This window comes from Lampetra fluviatilis, chromosome 1, assembly GCF_964198595.1.
Source record: "Lampetra fluviatilis chromosome 1, kcLamFluv1.1, whole genome shotgun sequence".
Lineage (NCBI taxonomy): Eukaryota > Metazoa > Chordata > Hyperoartia > Petromyzontiformes > Petromyzontidae > Lampetra > Lampetra fluviatilis.
This window is the reverse complement of record NC_136275.1, coordinates 19059643-19076030: the sequence shown is the minus strand read 5'-3', so window position 1 is coordinate 19076030 and position 16388 is coordinate 19059643. Positions and strand designations below refer to the sequence as shown.

The 16388-nt window shown below is 41.5% G+C and overlaps 1 protein-coding gene across 1 annotated transcript in view; it reads right to left on the bottom strand.

Annotated features, from left to right (window-relative positions):
- FOXJ3 (forkhead box J3) overlaps positions 1–16388 on the bottom strand; it is a 50412-nt gene that overhangs the window by 28559 nt on the left and 5465 nt on the right. Inside the window, exons 3-4 of the mRNA XM_078858647.1 lie at positions 3736–4049; positions 2405–2479 (exon numbers count right to left, since the gene is read on the bottom strand). Of these exons, the coding sequence (XP_078714773.1) occupies positions 2405–2479; positions 3736–4049 (389 nt within the window). The remainder of the gene's footprint in view (positions 1–2404; positions 2480–3735; positions 4050–16388) is intronic.

The following is a 16388-nucleotide window of genomic DNA, read 5'->3' as shown; positions in this document are numbered from 1 at the left end:
AGGTTTTTGTATTTTGATTGGCTTTTACGCACGAGCTGCCACCATTTCGGGCAGGAGTTGGGAGCTGGGCTATGTCCACCATACAAAACACCGCAGTGGTGGAAAGCAGCGACCGTCATTACAAACGAGTTGAGCAGTGACTGTCATTACAGACGATTAGTGCAGCTCCGTGACTTCACGGACGTGGCAGTGCTACTACTGCAGGCACGGGATGCACGGTCCGGCGACATCGCACGCCAACTGGGAACTCCACCGTATCAAAGTGCCCATGCAGGGCTAGAAGCTAGGCCCCGCATCTGCTGTTGCAGCAGTTGCAACATTTAATGAAAGATAAGTATTGCGTGTTCTCTGCTTGCATACGATCAGTCACTAAAAAATCTGGCAGCAATAACTGGTTTGTATCACCTGCAACACGTGTCGTTTTTTTTATGCACGTGTATATAAAACTAGTTCATAAAGCCCGTCTTCACCAGGCAAAGTTTTCAATATGTAGAACTAATTACCTGTATGATTATTTTACAATTTTTATCTACGATTAACGATGACTCCAAAAATGTGTATTTTTCCACAAAAATAAATGTGTTGATGGCTTAATTCAACATTTTATATTTAAAGGCATACCTATCAGAAACTGCTCAATTTAAAGATTCCGTTTGTTTATGAGAAAGAACAAAAAATAACCAACTTAGTACTCTACAAGGGGAAGCTCCTATCTTTTACCTTTTTCGAATAATTCTGATTTGAACATCATAAAATGCGTATTTTGTCGATCATGAACAATAAAATATAAAACAATGGCTCTTGCTTTAATTCTATTTGCTGTTTATCGCTCTATCAAAGGAAAAAACGAAATATTATATTATGAACGGTTTCTGAATGACACGCACAAACATATTCATGGGGCACTAAAAATTGAGATTTGGAGACGTTAAAATAAAAAAAAATCTCGGATTTTCAGATTGTTCATGTTGTTTGTGTCCTAAAAGCTACCTATGTACCAAATTTATGCTTTATACCTTGTCAGGAAGTACCCCTATAGGTTTTTGAGACACAGATTAAGGTTTTAATTTATATAGGTCATTCTCCAGCAGATGGCTATCAAGTGCAGTCGTGTTTAAATAAACATAAGTGGCATGTATTAGCCACATTGAATATTAGGCTGCTCAACTGTGCGAGTAAGTGAATAAATTTGTAGTGGAGTCACATGCGATACGCTATTGCAAAATGGAATCCAATAATGTGCCGAAATATTTTTCAGAGCCAACACATCCCAGTTTGAATTTCACTGGCTGTACAAAAAGTGGCTTTTACCATTTGAACGTGTGCACAGACATAAATAGGACCGCCGGCAGTTGATACTTCACGTATATATTATTTGGCGCGAAATCTGTCACAAACATGTTTTGAAATTATTTATGTAAATATTACTATGTTTGCATTCTACTGTACACCCATCACTGAAACTTCAATTAAAACAAGATAAAGTTACTGTTTAAATGTAGCTTATTTTTTTTTTATTCATCAGCGTGACTTGTGATCATAGTCCAAATGACAAACCTAAATGTTTTCTATAAATACGAAAATTTGAATGTACCAATTTAATTATGGTTATAGCTCTTGGACGTAGCACTCTCCTTGTTAAAGCACAATAAATCACAGTTGGGATGATGCGTGTCCTGATTCGATATCAATCTTTGGGAAAAAGAAAAGTTTTGCAATTTTGAGAAATAATATAAAAAAAACAGTAAGAACAAAAATATAGAGTGCAGAAAAAATATACTCCTGCATAGACATTGTTTTCTGTGTCCGAAAAAAACATTCAGATGAATCATTGTGACTTACTACAAATGCCTAGTCCAGCACCGGTGTGTCATTAGTGTAAAGATGAATCCCGCTAACAATGCTTGTAATGAGCTCATATACCATCTCCAATAGCGAACTATTGTTGCCAATCACGAGCTCATAAATGCTATTCAAAACGAGTGACACTAATCGACGGAGCCAGAGAGCCAACAGCCCTTCCCTTTCACAGCGCATTACAAAGGACGGTGCCGAGCGCTTTTCTACTGTGCAACCTATCACACAGCTCCAGTCCTGGTTACAAATCTGCCTTGACAAACAGACAAGCAGAATTTCCCGGTCATTCGCCAATGTAATAATTTAAGGGGACAGTTACAACACTTAAAAATATAAAAATACACAGGGACGCGGCAAAGAACGCGCACATGTGGTATATGCACACGTGTATGTACGAGGAATGAAACAGTTTCAGAGGAAGGCCATTGCAAATATGTACCCACAAGCATCAATATGAATATCTTCATACAATAAACGTGAAGGGTACAACCTCACACGGAGAGACTTGCAACTTAATTACAATGTGGTGAAAGCAGTTATGGTTCACCTTTCCAGGGTCATCTCTTGAGCGAGGCACTTTGATGAAGCACTTGTTCAGAGATAGGTTATGACGGATTGAGTTCTAGAACGCGGCACACACACACATACAACAACGGCACAATCGTCACTTCACATGCACACCAACGGCTGCCCACTCTGCTTTTATCAATCTCGTTGTTTCACAGAAATGTAACGGCTCGTTGAAGAACTGCTTTTTTATTTTACAAATAGACCTGGACAATGGAGGGTAATATTTTTAATTTTACTCAAGATCAGCCCTGCCTTACAAATGTATAAAGATTCAAAGCTTTAACTCAAATGATTGACTTCACATTAACTTAATGTATTCGGGTGGTAGTGGATAGATACACCTTTCTATAATTTGTTTACTCCTCCCTCATTATCAGGTGCAGGTTGTGCTCTGTTCCATGGGTACAAGAACAGGGTCTGCATCCGCTCTGCACGCAATACGGCTTCACTCCATGGTAAATATGAAATAATAAAGTGGATAACGAGCCTCATCAATGCACTCTGGTACGTGCGAGATTTGAGATTTTGGCATAGCAGAATGATGGTTGCTCTTGATCCCGGATAGCTCAGGAGCGTGGATTTTCACTTTCATAGTAACAGTGCAACCTTTAAAAATACATCACACAAAAAATGTATTCGCTCGATAAAGAATAGCAATGAGGTTATGCTGCCCATTAGGGAAAAGTTAAATAAACCACTCATCTCAACGGTAAAATCAGTATTCCTTTACAATACTTTGTGTGGCATCTACAGGAATTATCAGTATTTTTTGTAAGAATAAATCATTACTCAACAATGATTGTGGGGCACTTCGCTCGCTCACTGGTATTTGTATTAACAAATGTGCCACCCCTCCTCCCAAACAATCTAGTGTCATTCAGTTTATTCTATTGTATGTTGAACTTCTTTCGCACCGGACATAGCCAAATGTGCTAATCGGAGGTGCGGGAAACTAGTTCAAACCTATTTTGCCATGTTACAGGTTTCTAATGAAAGCTTACAGTGGGACCGATGGACTTAAGGTAAAACATGTTATGTAAGTTCATCCAGAACACGTGTACTTTCCCCACCGGCAAGACATGCACCATTGATATTATTACACGTAAATAAAATAACCCACACAAGTCAACATGATATGGAGGGGATTGAGGGCCACGGCGGATGGCCTTTGTTACCAGTGATCCAGGACCTCATTGACGTGCCAGTTCTGCATGCTATGGCCAGATTCTCCATTACTCTACTACCGACGCACACACACGCACACAATTAAAACGTGCATGTCACCCTCACGCCAAACAAAACACACACCTTCCAGCCGATGCCAGCCTCCTTGTAATAGGGGAAGTTGTCGCAGATCCACTGGTAGATCTCGCTGAGAGTCATCCGCTTGCGAGCGGAGCTGTTGATGGCAAAGGTGATGAGGTTGGCGTAACTGTAGGGCGGCTTGCCGTCCTTGCTGCCGGTGCTGCAAGCCTGCGGGCTCTCGTCGGGCTCGGACGAGGAGCGAGCCGCGCCTGCCGGGGAGCCGGGCGTTCTCCGAAGCGTACCCGAGCTCGAATCCGAGCCAGAGCCGGCGCCGGAGGCCGAAGCGGAGTGCTTGGACGCAGCGGCAGCTGCAGCAGCTTTAGTGGAGCAAGAAGAGACAGCAGTGTCAGAGGCACGCATACGCGGAATCTACGCTCCCAAGAGGATACCAGAGACGTATTATTTGGCTGTCAAACAATAAGCTAATGCTGTCAGGGTAAAAGAGTTTGTCCCAGCCTCAATGTCTACTGCAACGTGTTACATTCAGCATGTGAAAGTCACGTCTTTTTTATTTGTAAATTCACTTGCACGCAATAAAATACTTAAATGACAAATTTATTCTTTATTTTACACATGCTTACACGAATGAGCAGTCTGTTAGTCCACTGTATAAAACTACAGCAACAGACATTCTGGAATCCAAGGCATAGCCCAGAACCCATATTTCAGATTTTTCTTTACATTCCAAACTGATGTGTACTGCACTGAATTTGTTTTACACCTCCCACAGTACAGCAAGTACAAGGCTACTTGAAAATTAAATAAGCTGAAGGTGTGAGAAAGCCATGCTGTAGGCTAAATAAGTTAGTTTGTAATTTTAACTGTATGACACGCGTTAATCAGAATCGGAAGTTTATATCCTGAATAATCACTAATGGGCAAACTTGATTTGAGAACTGATATGTTTCAATGAATATAATACATTGCATAGCCATCAGTTGTGCATACATATAATCGCTAAATTTATTTGTAAATTAAATTGTATTGTATACTGGCCTGATGATTTATGTATGGAACAAAACATATTAAGGTTAGCAAAGCTTGCAAGGTGAATTTCATTTAGTGCTGGGGTGCTCAAGCTGGCACCAGTGGACACAGTGGCCAAGGTGATCTACAGAATAATGTTGAATTAAGGTGGTGAGAGCTAAACTGGGCAAATTGTGGTGCACGTGGCGATATGCAAAATACTGCCGCCCACCACTTCCTGCTGCTTGGGTGGCAAATGATGATACAACCATCGTCATAGTAGAAGAGGACTCCTTTAAAATACATAAGCTGGATTGTCAGCCAATTAACAGATACTCCCATATATTAGGGGATTCGTCGGTTGTATCCTTATAATGGAGGAACTCCAGATTTAAGGATAACGAGAATTTTCCCAATTATAGATATCAATGAATTGATGTGTACCAAGAAATGCGAGAGCAAAAACGCACACACGGATGCACAGGGACTCGCACACAGGAAATGCATTTTCATAGAAAAATGGTGCAAGTTATCAATATACGCTTTCCTTACAGATGCTTTCTGCATCTGTAAAGCTCAAATATAAAGGTGAAAGTATATACGTGCACGTGAAAGTGATTTTGCTTTTTATTCGTGAGAATGTGAACCTCAGGATGGACAGACGGAATAATTCCAGGGCAAAGAAATAAGCAGCTTATCATCTCACTTCAAACAAGACTGTTCACTTTGGGGGTCTACGGCATAGCATCCACAGACCCCTAGAAAGGTTCATTGTAACCGGAAGATCTCTGGTTTAAAAAAAAAACACTGATTAACAGATGTTCAAACTATGCAAAATACCAATGACATGATTGCAATTAAAGTCCATATCCACCGTGTACACAAATCACCACACGCTATTGAGCCTTGTACTGTAATGTGAACATTCAAACGTTGCTACTGTACATGCATAACCTGCAAATACGTACAACTGTCACTGCATGAGTTATCCTGGTGACCATAAAAACAAATGATGCATGTCAACGGCCTCTCACAGGCCTGATTCTTCATCATCATTAGGCATTGTCTATCCATTGGAGGACAAAGCCCCCCCCCCCCCCCCAATTCCATCACCATCCCTCAGTCCTACAATGCCATATCCTATCTCACTCCCGTGCATTCAGCAATCTAATTGCTCTATTTCTGCACAATCCATCCCCACGGGTCTGTTCTCTCGTTTGGCTGCTATTCCAACAACACTCATCCATTCGTCATCATTCCTTCTATAGTCTTGCCCAAGCCCACTTTATTTTTCTTCATAGTTCATGTGTAATGGTCACATTCATAACAGACACGGCAGACATCAGCCAGCTGTGAAGGCACTTGGCTTTCTTGGACTGAGTTACCACCACTTCTGTATCCTGTGCCACTGATGCAAGTCATTTCCAGCCAGCCAAACAACAGCTGTTTTGGGCATTCAGTTGCCGAGCAAGCAGGCTGCATGATCTAGCCATCTCAAGCTTCGTATCTGCCTAAGATAACGTGCGTCAATTTGTCCATATCTATCCGAGATATGTGGGCTGCTAATGTAATTCATGCTTATTAAACCAAAAACAAGCGAAATAGAGCAGTGGCCAGTCTAAACGTTTATAACTGGCTTGTGTGGTTTTGCAACACAGCCTGCATCTTCGCAAACACATGAAACATTTTACCTGAATAACTGTACAATTTGGAGCCAAGCCCAGAATGCACCATTTTGCACATTGATGAAGTATGGGATTTTCTTCACCTCTTGCAATAACCACCCAAACCATTCATGAAGAGATGGTGGGAGATAGTCTTTCATTGCATCTTGACATGTGCCATGCGGTTTTTTATGGAGTTGGCAGCAAAGACTTGTCCATGGCCAACCAATGTAACTAGAAAAGCATGGGATGTTAAGACTGCCCAGAGAGATCAGGGAAAACTGTTCAAGAGAAGCAGACCACTACCACCATTTAAATCAAAACAAATACAATGATTACCTAGAAATACTGTTGATCATCGATTATCCGGCGCACCATTATCTGGCTTCCAACATTATCTGGTGGTCCCTGACTGATCTGGCAAAACTGGCAAAACCGGTCCAAATCTGTACCAGTCCGGCGATCGTCAAACTCATGTAGTTGAAACAAGAGCGTAATAGGTACATCACCCCCATGGAGAGTCTTCGAGATTGGAGTGGTAAGTATGGTACAGTAACTTTTTATAGTATATTTATGTCTACTTGTATGTTTATTTATGCCAAATTCAAAGAGTAAACTCATTTAAAACACAAAAAAACACAACACTTAAAACACGTTATGCAAGAATGTGCAAAAATAAACTATTTTAAATAATGATGCCATTCTCCTGCGTTTTTGAAAATCCGGCACTCACTTCACCCCAAAGCCGCCAGACCATCGATTATTTTATACTTTACCTTGCAACACAGCCAGTGGATGTTAGCACACATTCTTTGAAGTGGCACACAATAGTGCAGTACTCGTGTTTTACCTTACACATTTAGTAGTTTATGTTGTTAAATTGCTTAATGCTGTCTACTAGTTGACAAAGACTCTGGTCACTCTCTTTTCCCATCATGTGTTGCCTTGTTTTAATATTAAGCAAAATAATAAATCGACAGACATTGTCACATGTACACTGCACAGACCTTAGAAAAATGGCCAACATTCGAATCGTATTATAACGAACTACTTTTTGACACTCGTCATTTGTCACCTAAAGTGCACAAACAACTTGTTTTGAGGAGCGAACCGATTTGATTAAATGCCCGTTCACCGCTGTGCCTGGGGGGCATGCCGTCTCTAGACGTGCATGTGTTTTATGCAGAGTTGGAAAACCAAAACTGCTTCGGAGGGGTAGCCAGTGAATGCAATCGGGGGAGGGGGGAGCTGTCGTCAACACCGATGATTCACACTGCACACCACTCGTCTTCACATTGGCATTGCAATCCAGAGGCCACATTTTTATTCTTTGGGTCTTTCGGTAGTCACGTCGATAGGTTCAAAGAAAATAACAAAAAACTTCGCAACACAAGCGGTCGTCATCAGGAAAAGGGGGTTAGCTTCTAAAGGCAAACTGTTTATAATGGTTTGAAATGGGCGTAGCCAAAATGTCAGGAATGTGAGCGACTCGATCAGATGAGCCTTCTTGTCTCGAAGTTTGTTAAAAGATCTAATAGTTGTGTGGAAACCCTCCCCGTAGAGGCGGTTAAATCTTGACTTAAAGCTTTCATGACTGCAAGAATTAATATTATTTTCCTGATATTCTTTTCCTGATGACAACCGCTTGTGTTGCGATCGAAACATCGTAGTTTTTTGTTAAGACCCAAAGAATATGAATTCCTGCAGTGACGAAAGCTTTAAGTCAAGAGAGGCCACATTCCTCATGCTGAAGATGATGACTATGCTGCAAATGTTCATTAATTTACTACGATTTTATCGGGAGCAGTGCCCATGCAAATATAAAACCGTTATCACCTATGCAAGCAGAACTATATCATCTTTTGCTGCTTTCTTTTGATGTGGCGGCGACACGCTTCCATACTCAAACATTACGACGTTCTGATTTTTTTTACAAAATATTATAAAGTTTAACATGGCAAAAGACTCAACGAATATAGCTGAACGTCATCGTTTAATAATTTCTGGTCAGCCAATAACCTGACAGATTGTGAATATCACCCTGCATGTGCTATCTCGTCAGATCTCAGAATCTAAGCAAGGGCACCACACGGTGGCGAGATGTTAACTCTCTCGCCAAGTATACAAGAGGTCTGTGGGCTCGATCCTGACCCTGACGCCTCTATATTTGGAGTGTGCATGTTCAACCCACGGTCACGTGGATTTTTCTCTGGGTCGTCCAATTTCCAATTTTTCCCTCGACATTTAGAAACATGCGTTTAGAGTATTTTGCTGCTATCAATTTCAACATAAGCTACTTCTAGATTTGAAGCTTTCGTGACTGCAAGGATTCATATTCTTGGGTTTTTTCGGTAAAGTCACGTAGGTAAAAAATTAAAATAAAATAAAAATCATTTACTTGATACAGCGAGCGTGCTGTGACGGTTCCACCTGAAGACGGACACTTGTGTTGCCGAAACGTCGTGATTTTTATTTTATTTTTATTTAAAAATTTTTACCTACGTGACTTTACCGAAAAAAATCCAAGAATATAAGCTACTTCGTTAAGCTATAATTTGTGGCCAGGTCGCTTCTGAAAAAGAGCTATTACGCTCAGTGGGCGTTTACCCGGTAAAATAACAAACAGTTTAGTCTTATAAATAGTTTTAAATAGAAGACTGTCTAGGAATACCAGGTCTTAGCCTTGCACATGAAGGTATCCAGGGAGGTGGCAGTATGACAAGTGAATCAATCTGTGTGGGACTTTAGTGGTCCCATTATGTGTATGGGGGTTTTCGTCTGGAACTCAAGTCGCCTCACACACATGGCATTTACTCATTCAAGGAATCGACAAACATATCCATGCAGGACCTTCCTGAAAGTCTCGCCTCTGCTACAATTTGTTGGGTAAAGGGAAATATTATTCTGTGTAGCATGATTATTAATGTTAAACTAGAGTTTTGCCTGTTTTGTGAATAATTAGTATCATTGTTAACTTAATTCACGTTGAAATGTTAATGCTTTGATTTTATTTGAGTGCCATAATATTACCTGAAATACTTTTAAAAAATCGAGTTAAATAGAGTTCAATTAAGTTCCTATAATAGTTCTATAGTGAATGAACCTTGAACCAGTCCTGTGACCAAGAGCATTCCCTAAGCATGGTGGAACTAAAACCACATCACAAAACGAGCCCCCCATGCCTACCCATTTGTTTCCTGGTCAATTCATTTTTTTCTCGACTCTTGTCCCAAGTCTCCCTTGTAAAAAACACATTCCTGCGGAGGGAGCTGGTAGGAACGTTGGGTTGCTCGGTCAATGGCCAGGGTCAACGGCGGCGTGGTGTATTCCGCAAATATGGCCGACTGTGAGGGCGGGCACAAGCCGGCGTGAGTAGGTTAAACGTTGAGTTTTATATGGGCACCACGGGGTGACCAGCCCCTCCCCACCCAGCCCCACCCCTCCCACCCCCCACCCAGCCCCACCCAGCCCCTCCCCACCATGCCCTCCCCACCCCACCCAGCCCCTCCCTGCACGACGGACGGCCACAATAATCCCCTGTGGACTGGTGTAACCAGGAGGTTCCTATCAGTATTAACGCTGTGGTTTTGGTTAACATTCTCATGTCAACTGCTTCTCACGCATTTTTGGTGGAAAACCAGTCTAATGCAAAAAAAAAAATCGCAGCAACTCGGTTGTTACTTCATTTAATTTCTGTGGAAATTACACTGCCAACACACATGAATTTGGACCTCTATATGACTGCAATATAATCATTATTTTACATGTTAATGTATAGTTATACCAAGCAGTCTTTACATAATCTGAAAGCACTTCATTATGCACATGCATATGTGCATAGGCTACATAAAGCACTGTACATGTATAGATATTTTTTTAATAAACAGGTTGCCATGCTCCCGGGTGGCGACACCGCTGCTCAGTATCAGGACTGACCCTGCTTATCCATGGCGACAGGGCCTAAAGGCACACGAGCGAGAAGGCACAGTGTACCCATGAGATCAGAGCACAGTCTGTGAAGCCAGGCTGCAAATACAAGCAATTAAAGCTGATATTATTCACAAATGTGAAAAATCAATATAAGCACCGCCATGTACAATAACGAAAAAATTTCATTTTTATACCGATGCCTGTTCATTTGGACGTAAGACATTCACAGGCCTCGTTAAACTGGCCCAAAGTGTAGCCTTCACGCATGAAAAAAAAATTCTTAAACAAACGACATGCACGGATTAAGTGCACACCCTCCACCGACATGTAACGTCCGTGTGGTGCCCCTACTCCATTACTGGTGTGATATTTATATCCTCATTGGAAGTTTGACCAAAAGGGCGATCCTCCTGGTTCACCAAAGTGGACACCTATGCAGTGTACAACACATGTCTGTGTATAACTGGTTACACAGGTGTGCTAGAGTATGGCGACATCAAGTGAAATAGCTGCCGCATACAAAAGTACTCTTAGTATGTGATTATATTTCAAGTAAAAAAACAGTAGTTAAGTAGAGTGCTGGTGGTCACTTTCAATGTAATATTTAACCAAAAAAACCCTAGAAAAATAATCCACCGACTTGTTTTTCTGCAACAATACTAGCTGGTTATTCACGGCTATACCACTCTACGAACTCGCTCCGAGCCGCAGGCATTAATAATGTATGCTAAGAATCTTAGGCACGTCAGCTTGACTGAGTCTCGGGCATTGACACTAAACCCAAAAAAACCATTCTCTCACTACATCAGCAACGATATCTCATAGTTTTCGATGCATGCAGCCAAGGTTACCTTATTCAATACTGTGTGTGTGCGCGCTTCAAGGACGTTTTGCTTTTGGTTTATACATACAGTAAAACCTCGTTATTTTGATATCTGATCATTCGTTATTGGAGATAATTCGGCACGCTGCAATTTCGGCATATATAGAGTATCAGTAATTCGCCAGGAGCCGAATTTCCGTACCAAATGGTTCAATTTTAGCATACACGTGGAGCGACGCCGCGCGTCACGACCAAAACAATAACTCAGTCTAGTGGCGGCGTGCGTGATGAGCGTTGGTGCAGACCTGTTGCTTTGGACGTTACCTTGTTTATGCACTCTGTGCAAACCAACCCTCTCAGAAATGTCATCTACATCAAGACATAATAGAAAGGGACTGAAGTAAAATCCCTTAGTCTGCGAGACAAATCCAAAGTTTTGGATACAATGCATGCAGGTGCGTCAATGCGTATGGTGTGTTTAGAGTTTGGAAAACAAATTTGGGGCAAGAGGCACTGGGATGTACAATTGTACATAGTTCGGAATATTGGATCATTTGACAAGGCTAGAACCCCATGTGTGTCGAATTAATAAGGGTTTACTTTACAAGACTATTGCACGAGTATCTTCTTACTGATAAAGATAATGCCAGTCTTAAAGGTGATGACTAAAGGATGTTCAGGTCTACTTGTTTTGTGATGAAAGTAGTATTTGTAAAACATATACTATGGAGACATGTACCTCCACAGGGTTAAAGCAAATAAAAAAGAAACCGAATAAATTGTAGAGGTCTTGTACCTCCAACCCTCTCAATACCAAAATCACAAGGTAGCCCTGCAGCATAAGAACCGGCTGCTGGTACACACCAAGCAAGCGTTTTCTCCATTTAAACGTAAAGCCTAAAGTGAACAGAAATAAAGTGTTTTATTGTCATCAAAAATAAAGATGGACATTTCAGTTGGGATTCTGTCCTTGAGGATTTGTAACCGTTTACAGGTGAGAAAGTGTTAAATGGACTGTAAATGACATTCGGGTTGAGATGATGCTGTTAATGCAGCACCTATCAAGAGAAAAACGGCGAGGCGCTGTCAGATTGGGAGATGATGACATCAGCCGGCAATGGACTGCACTAAGTCATATGAGTGTGAAGATTTAAATTGAAATCACCCTTGTATTCACAGTTAAGCAGAGTTCAGACTGTGACCAAATCACCCAGAATGTGCCCAATCTCATCAGATCTTCGCAGCCAAACAGGATAACACCTGGACAGGGCTTGGATGGGTGACCAACACGGATAAAACAAGTGTTGTAGGCTCCTGTGGGGTTACATTGTTGGCAGGGAGCAGTGCAACAAAATTCATTGCTGTACTGTATTATATTTCAGCAACTATGCTCCCCCACCTTCACCAACCTGCATTGACCAGAATAGTGAAGTATGGCAAAATAACCAGACCCACATGGTGTAGGGAGGCCCTCATCCAGTAGCGGATTGACAAAACGGGTTGTATACGTCAAAGGATGCGCATCATCCTGTTTCACGAGTGAATAAGGCCACCTGATGCCCGGTTCTCTCCCAACACTGCCTACCAGACTTGATCTGCTGGCAGGCGAAATTAATCGGTGCCACGTCTTATCGCACCTGTACTCGGGTGTAAACAAAAAAAACCAACTGTCCTCCCTGTAAGTGTCCCTACGTAAAGGATCTACCCCCAAAAGTATGTGGCTCTTTGTACTTAAACAAGAAGCGGCCCTCATGGAAGGAGACAAGCCTCACCTTACCATATTAATAAAAAGTGTGCCGTACTTGGCCCTTCCCCCCCTCTCCAACCATTATATATACGGAGTGGTAGCTCTTGTAACCTCTCATTTACTTGATACAGCTGTCGTGGCTGTGACGGTTCCACCTGAAGACGGAAGCTTGTGTTGCCTCCGAAACGTCGTGATTTTTATTTTATTTTACTTTTATTAATTTTAATGTTTTACCTACGTGACTTTACCGAAAAAACCTAAGAGTATGAGTAGGAGACAAACTGTCGTTGACATGAAACGTTACAGAATCACAAGCCTGCCGCTGCAGGTTGGCACGATAGGGGGCAAAGATAAAGGGAACAATGCTGGGGAGTAAAATTGAAATCATTGACCAGTCAAATTTTAGAGAAAGAGAATAATTAAATCTTGACTTAAAGCTTTCGTGACTACAGGAGTTCATATTCTTGGGTCTTTCGGTAAAGTCACGTAGATAGGATCAAAGAAAATAACAAAAAACTACGACGTTTCAATCGCAACATAAGCGGTCGTCTTCAGGAAAAGTGGGGTTAGCTTCCAAGGAAAACTGTTTATAAGGATTTTCGACTGTCATCACCTAGCCAGTGAACTGGAACACGTACACCAAGCTCTCAAGATGAATGGATATTAAGACTACACAATCCGTAAAGCTATCACTCCAACCGTTGGGAAAAAACCATCTAAGGACCCAATCAAAACCATCACCTTGCCATACATAGCAGGGGTCACTAAAAATATTTCCAAAATCATGAGCAAACACAAGATCCAGGTTCGATTTAACACAATACACAAAATTCGTGATCTGATCCCATCTCTGAAGGATGCGATCCCTGACATGCATACCCCGGCGTCTACAAACTAAGCCATGTCTGTGGTAGTAGTTACACTGGGGAAACTAAGCGACATGTCTCGGACCGTGTTCGTGAACTGAAAACACGGTAGGACCAATACCTCGGCCGTGGCTGATCATTGTTTTAATGTGGTGGGCTCACCCGAAATTGATTTCTCGAAGACGAAGGTACTTTGCAAGCCCACTGACTATCAACAAACATTCGTTCATGAAGCCATCCATATTTATAGACAGACAATGTCAACCAAGAAGATGGGTACAAACTGAGCAATCATTGCAAGGACGTTATCAACCAGTTTAAGTCATAATTGGCTAGGATGTTCTCATCCTACCACCTTCCGATGTTAGTTGTGCTTTACGCCCATTTCAAACTTGCACTTTCAGTCACTTTGCTGTGGAGGCCGCTCACCGATCTTACATTCACATGCTAATTTTCACCTGTTCAGCCCTTTGATTTGTGGAAAACCAACCACCATCGGGTTGGCTGCCCACCACTTACATTATAATTGGCTGCTAACATTTGGACTACGCCCATTTCAAACCCTTATAAACAGTTTGCCTTGGAAGCTAACCCCACTGTTCCTGAAGACGACCGCTTGTGTTGCGATCAAAACGTCGTAGTTTTTGTTATTTTCTTTAACCTATCTACGTGACTTTACCGAAAGATCCAAGAATAGAGAATAATTAATTTTGCTTGCTGTCACGACCAATACAAGAGCACAACTTGCCGATATACGCTCAGACAGTAGTTTTAAATGTGTTTTTTTCCTTGGCAGAAGGATACTAGGGGGATCAGACAAGCAGCACATGCACTATTTAAGCCAGGGCTTGAGGAGTACTGTAATATGATCCCACTTATATATATAACTCCATCTAGAGACCATCCAAGTCTGTTGGTGTGTAGGCCAGAATTTCTTAGCACATATCAGTTAAACAATTTACCCTTGTGCCACTGAACTTGGCATCATTTCAAAAGATAAATAGAATGGATTTTGGGTTAATCATAAGTTGCCGGCTTAAGGAAATAAGGTTCATAAATTATACTGACCTCATGGCTAATATCCATATAACATTGCAACATTTAAGCATGTCTCTGTGCAGATAAAAAAACTGCTCAGACTGCATTTATTTAGAATGTAAAACGCAAATTCATAGCCACATTTATGATTTCACCGGAATAATTGTCCATAATAGTTTATAGGACGATTTTTTTTCTATTCGATAACGTATTGCTGGACCACGGAGAAAGTTCTATTAATCAACAATGGAGGGAAACCGTTGATCACATAAGGGACGATTCTGTCCTTGCTTCATTGTACAGCAGGGTCAACCAATCACGTCTCGTGAGAGGCCAAGTGAAGTACTGACTCAGAGAAACGAGCAGAGCTACGCAACAACTCGCACGTGTCTGAGGAACGTTGGCGTACAACACCACCTCTTGGCAAACACACCAGTTTCGGCGCGCGCACTTGTTGCAGAGGAGGTGCTTTCAACGCAGCACGGTGCCGTTTAGGTGACGACGTCCACCTCGCCTACCCGTCGCACACAGTTCAGACCATGGCTGCCGTCGGCAAGAAAGGCCCATCGCCACTGTAGGGGTAAATGCTGGGGATCTGGCGGCACTTAGCGGTCTTCCACGGTGCTCTTCGGATACGGATCTAGGTTTCTAGTTTTAGCCCACCAATGGATGCATTCGTAAAATTCCAGCTTGTTCATTTACTCGTAGACTTAAATCAATTCTATTAACTAAGATTAAAAAACATTCTTAACACTAAATTAATGCTCATTTTATATGTGTGGATTAAATCAACCCTAATTTTACATAGCCATTCAGAAAATACTAAGCAATTGAATGTCATTCTCAAATTTAAAAAATAAGGGTATAAGGAACTTGTTTCCAGGATAAACTATGAAACAAGGATTTGAAGCTGAAAAATCTTAAAATATAGATTAAACTACCATGACAAATATTTTACATTTTCATACTGTATTGGTTGGGATGACTCATGGGTATCAATGTAATACATAGAGATGTATGGTTTGCAAAATAAAAAGCTGTTTTATAAAACTCCAGGCATTTTCTACACTAACTCTACATTAACATCAAAAGTAATGAAAGCCACAATGTCTAACTCCTCAAAAGCCTTACATTTTGCAAGCCGTTCTAATACTCAATGGCATCAGTGCTTCGAGGCAACTCTGATTAAATAACCAGCTGGCAGGGTGGCGTATCTGCGAGTTGCTGTGGCTGAAAAAAGCTGCATGCCTTGGGCGAAATCTGTGGCCAGCTGGTCACCCAGCAGGGTCAAATGGCGCAGGGCATAAGGGCAAATGGTCCAAGAGGAACCCAAGGCCATGTGGATCCTCCATCTCGTATGCAGCTAGTGTACTGTACGTGAATTATGCATGTCCCAGTATCAATACAACACAAACATTATGCAGGAACATAATGTACATGTACTAATATTGAATGATATTAAGGTGTCTCAGCTGAAAACTTTGCCTAATTCTCCAGTTATTTTTGTTATATAACCACTGAAAAAGGATGTCCATCTAAATAATTAAGTGCCTATGACCACAGGAATACCTCTCAGAGTAGACTAAGATAATCTGACAAATGCAAGCAATCTTCATGATCAA